The sequence below is a fragment of the Cryptomeria japonica genome, chromosome 7, assembly GCF_030272615.1.
Source record: "Cryptomeria japonica chromosome 7, Sugi_1.0, whole genome shotgun sequence".
NCBI classification, from domain to species: Eukaryota; Viridiplantae; Streptophyta; class Pinopsida; order Cupressales; family Cupressaceae; genus Cryptomeria; species Cryptomeria japonica.
In genome coordinates, this window is record NC_081411.1 from 307,056,381 (window position 1) to 307,061,270 (window position 4,890).

The following is a 4,890-nucleotide window of genomic DNA, read 5'->3' on the forward strand; positions in this document are numbered from 1 at the left end:
ATGTCTATGTGTAGTAAAGTCATTGGAATTGCTCATCCAAATCTAAGAGAAAATCCACACTTGCATCTCTTAGGAGGCAAGAGGTCGCTTTGTCATGGTTTATCTTTTGCTTGATTTCAATTTGCTAACCATGCTTGTAATGATATATTGAGTGTTTGTGTTGCACCAGCAGGTACCCTACTTCACACGCACGACAAATATAATTCAATTAGGGTTACATCTATGTTTACCATTACCATTCAATTATGGCTCGGTTGGGATTATAATTATGATCACGATTCATTTATATTTATGATTAGTACATTAAGATTAGGGTTCATATAAGATTAACAAAATTGTTACAAATTTGAAGTTAAGATTTTATTGCTATTATAAGTTAAATTGTTTAAAATAATAACATAATAAAACATTGAATGAAATAACTAACAAACAAAATAAAGTAGCTTGACAATACAATTTTTCAACACAATTTAAAATATATATAAATATGCTAGTTAGATGTTTCTCAATGTAATTATAAATGACTTTATCGAGTACAATAATTGAAGGGTACGTACTGAACAATATTTCTAAAATCAAATCAATCAAAATATGGAATCATTTTCCAGCTAATGTAGAAGACTCTGCGGTGTACGAGAGTTCGGATAAGAGCGGGACTGAGTGGTCCGAAGCAGTGGACGAAGAAAATGGGAAACTGCCCAACTCTGCCGTCCCTTCCAGTATCCTTACTACACTTGACATCACTGGCCGGCTCATAAAGTCATCCTGTATACACAACATCCCTACTCCTAACATTTTAGTTGCCTCTTCCTTCACGACATCCGCTTCATCTTCAAGCCTTGAATCTAACAAATCTGCTAATCTCCCTTCTTCGGCTTTCATCTGTAATACTGAGAACAAGCGGAACTCAGTAAGCTCTCTGCTTCTTTTACCGCTCACAATCTCAACCAACATAACACCAAAGCTATATATATCTGCCTTCTCTGTAATATGCATATTCAACAATTCAGGAGCCATATAACCGGGCGTTCCTCTCAACATAGTTATCACTTCACTTTGCTCTCTGTTAGTCAACTTTGCAAGCCCAAAATCTGAGACCTTGGCATTGAAATGCTCATCCAGGAGAATGTTTTGGGGTTTGATGTCGAAATGAATAATTCTCTGTTCACACTCTTCATGTAAGTAGGCCAAACCCCGTGCTATATGAAGAGCTACTTTAGATCTGGTCTTCCAATCCAGCACATATCGATCGGTATCCTTGGGAAATATCCATTTCTCAAGAGACCCATTTGGTTGATACTCATAGACGAGCATTCGATGGGATTTCTCAGCACAAAAGCCCTTCAAACTTACCAGATTAAGATGATGAATTCTGCCTACCGTTTCTACCTCTGCTTTAAACTCTTTTGTTCCTTGTCCTGCTCTGTCAAGCCGCTTCACTGCAATCTTTGTGCCATCAGACAGAACGCCCTCATAAATAGACCCGAATCCCCCGCTACCAAGCTTCGTGCTGAAATTGTTTGTAGCATTTGCCAATTCGCCGAATGAGAAACGAAAAGTTAATGCAGCTGGCCAGTTTCCAGAAGCGTCCTCATCCTCACGCTCATCACTTTTCTCCTTTTTATTGCATTTTCCAGATTTCGCCATCCATGCCCCCAATAAGAGAAACAGCACAACCAATCCACCACAAACAGTAATACTGATAACTATAGTTGAGCGATTAGCACGCTTCGAGATCCCCTGAAATTTGATATAAGCAGTGGAATTGTAAAAGGTATCTCTTGCAGTATTCATTTGCAGAGAGTAAACTTTGGCCTCCAGATAACAATAACCACTAGAACTATTGCCAAAGATGCCATACCTGAAAAAAGCAGCTTTGCAGGTGCAATTTTTGAGACAAAGAGTTTTACATTCATCTCTTGAAACCAACTCTGTGATAGACGCATTTCCATAGGAATAAGTGAAATACGAAGCATAAGTGAAATACGAAGCATGATCAATCTCCAACAACTCATAATCTTGTTGACGGCTACTGATTGCGGACTTCTCTGGACAGACTAGAGGACTAAGTGGAACACAGCCCGAACTGGGGTTGGAGGCATTAATCTGAGTAAAAGCGTTACCCTCTTCTGGACAGCTGCAATGACCATCGTTGCAGACACCGTAGTCCCCACAAATTCTTGGATACCCACATATAGTTAATGCACTAGTAAAGCTTGTCAAATAGTCAGTAACAGACTTTCCAGTTGTTGGTTGGAACGAATAGAACTGCAAATGCCCATCTGAATCTATCTTAAAGTAGAGGCAATTTTTAGGTATAGGAAGGCTCACTACAATGGGAATCGATGGATATCCCACAGGATAGAAACTGAGCGTCTCATTATCCAACTGTATATAGGCTATTATAACAGTTGTGGGTTCCCGTGGATACCTAAAATACATTTGAGCGGGCGCAGGGGCCGTATACATAGCAAAGCCGTCCACTTTCAAGGATCCGTAGTAAAATCCTTGACTTGTATTGGTCGGAGAAAAATTTGCAATAAGTTTCTGGTCCAACTTAAACTTCTGGCCTAGCAGGAGCGTATCAGCAGGATAGTCGAAAGACTGCCACATGGTTCCATTGGAGCTGTTCAAGAGCACTAAATTCCCCGTTTCTTCGATCATTATTCCTTGAAAATCTTTGGAGGATGTATTTGTAGACCAGACCAAACTGCCATCTGCATCCTTCAAGACAAGATTCCCAGTGGAGGTGAGTCCAAGGGTCGCGTTGTCTTGTACTAAACTCTCTCTGTTTGCAGTCCAGACCATTTGCAGGTCATCTGGATCAGTATAATCAGTCTGGTAGATAACAAAGAAAACTGCAAAAGAGTAACCCGTTTGACAAGGAATAGAGAAGCAGAAGAATCCACATCCAAACCTCAGGTTCTCACCGCCATATGAGATATTGTTGGAGAGAAGAACAGGTCTGACTGTGACTGCACTTAGGCCAACTGATTGAGGTGTCCATGACTCTAAAGACTGGACATTATTTGTCCATGTGGTGCCTCCATATGCCGTTGTAGAAGGCAGAGCAGATGATTGTAGAAATACAGAAGATGATTTAAGGAAGACACTGACAATAGCAGCAATAGGGAAAATAAAAGAGTCGATTCTCCTCATCTTTCAAAGCAGAATAGAAATCCGAAGGACAGAGGGCAGTGGCACAGCCAGAATAATGTAAATGCTTCCGACTAATTAAAGATAATTTCATTAGGAAGACTTTGAATCCCATTGCTTATCCTAAATCGCGTGGGTTCATCACGATCAACTACAAGACAAAGACTCTCCAAATTTAAAACGAACAAAAAAATCATTGAAGATGAGAGTCAATGAATGTGGGCGAATAGATGATAGTGGGCAAGATGAACATTTTAGGTCATCATCTTGCAGAACACGCCTCTACCGATATTTTAGGTCATCATCTTGCAGAACACGCCTCTACCGATATTTTAGGTCATCATCTTGCAGAACACGCCTCTACCGATATTTTAGGTCAGTTGCTTCGTGGAATTCAAACCCAATTTTTAAGTATTGACTTAGTAAAGCGAGTTTATGCACATGTCCTTTCAATTATCAACCTCGTTATTGAAGAATATTATTGAACTAGTTAAAAGTCGGTGACTACCAAATCCTCTGAGATGGCAAATGGCCCTTGGAAGATTATTAAATGATTTCAGCAATCAATTCTGATCCTAAATTTCAAACCTTGTCATTTTTTAAATTAGTCTTTGGTTTGAACTTTACTAGTATTTTGTTGTTTTCATATTGTACTTATACATCTGTTCAATATTCCATTACAGATACTGTGCTAGATTTATGTCACGGGCTCACATAACCTTCAATTTATTAAATTACCGTACTACTTATTATATGCACGTAAATCGATAATAAGGACCATATAATAAGAAAAAAATGACATATATAGACAATTATAATGTGTGTTTAAAAAATATAGAGCATTCTTCTATCAAGCTGAATATTACACATAAATGATAATAAGGATCATATAATAAGAAAAAATGACATATATAGACAATTATAATGTGTGTTTAAAAAATATAGAGCATTCTTCTATCAAGATGAATATTACAAAATTTTCCAATGTGAGAAATGGAAGACCAAATGGCCCAACCATTACCAAACAATCACCAACTTGCAAAACAGCCTTCATTAGAAGAGGTAGAGAGAAGTCCAAATCAACTAATATATGAACATGCATGTTGTGTGAAAACATAATAATGGCCTAACTTACCATGATAAAGCATCCCATTGAATTGCTAATGCTTTTCTAGTAAGAGTTGCACCAAAGATGAAGAGGGTTTTCAGAAGTTAGTTAATAGATTTGGCCAAAGGGTTAAAGATAGTAATCCAATGTATGCTATCCCCAAGACTAGGAATGGTAGAAACGCAAGGTTTCAACAAAGAATTCTGTAACAAATTGAGTTTTTTTTAATTTTCTCATCTACGAGGGGTACCACTGCTCAAATTCTATAGATTTTGATATTGAAGCCAAGGCCATCGTCTGTTGAATCTGGACAGTACTTTGTGAGAAAATAAAAATAAAAAATTACATCCGATCCCTTAAAATCACAATAGCGGAAGGCATATCAGAAGGTTTTACATTTATCTCTAACGTAGTAGTAATAGAAATAGAAGTAGGCACAACACACTTCTAAGATAGGGGAAAATATCCCACCACCACTAGGAGGTTCGTGAGAAAGAGAAAACATACCCATCAGAAGCAAAGGTGGGCACACCATAAAGTGGTCAGAAACAAAAGGTGGGCACACCATTCACCATAAAGTGGTCAGAAACAAGAAGTGGGGTAGAGCAAGCTGCAACATGAGAAGG

The 4,890-nt window shown here is 38.3% G+C and overlaps 1 protein-coding gene across 1 annotated transcript; it reads right to left on the reverse strand.

Annotated features, from left to right (window-relative positions):
• Window positions 1–469: 469 nt before the first annotated feature.
• LOC131039852 (G-type lectin S-receptor-like serine/threonine-protein kinase SD2-5) lies at window positions 470–3,517 on the reverse strand. The gene has a single exon (XM_057972707.2). The coding sequence runs from the start codon at window positions 3,157–3,159 to the stop codon at window positions 598–600; it is 2,562 nt and encodes an 853-aa protein (XP_057828690.2). The 5' UTR covers window positions 3,160–3,517; the 3' UTR covers window positions 470–597.
• Between the last annotated feature and the right edge of the window lie 1,373 nt (window positions 3,518–4,890).

What these genes read in the sequence shown, in the direction of transcription:
- LOC131039852 (XM_057972707.2), bottom strand. Translation starts at nt 3,159, where the DNA reads ATGAGGAGAATCGACTCTTTTATTTTCCCTATTGCTGCTATTGTCAGT.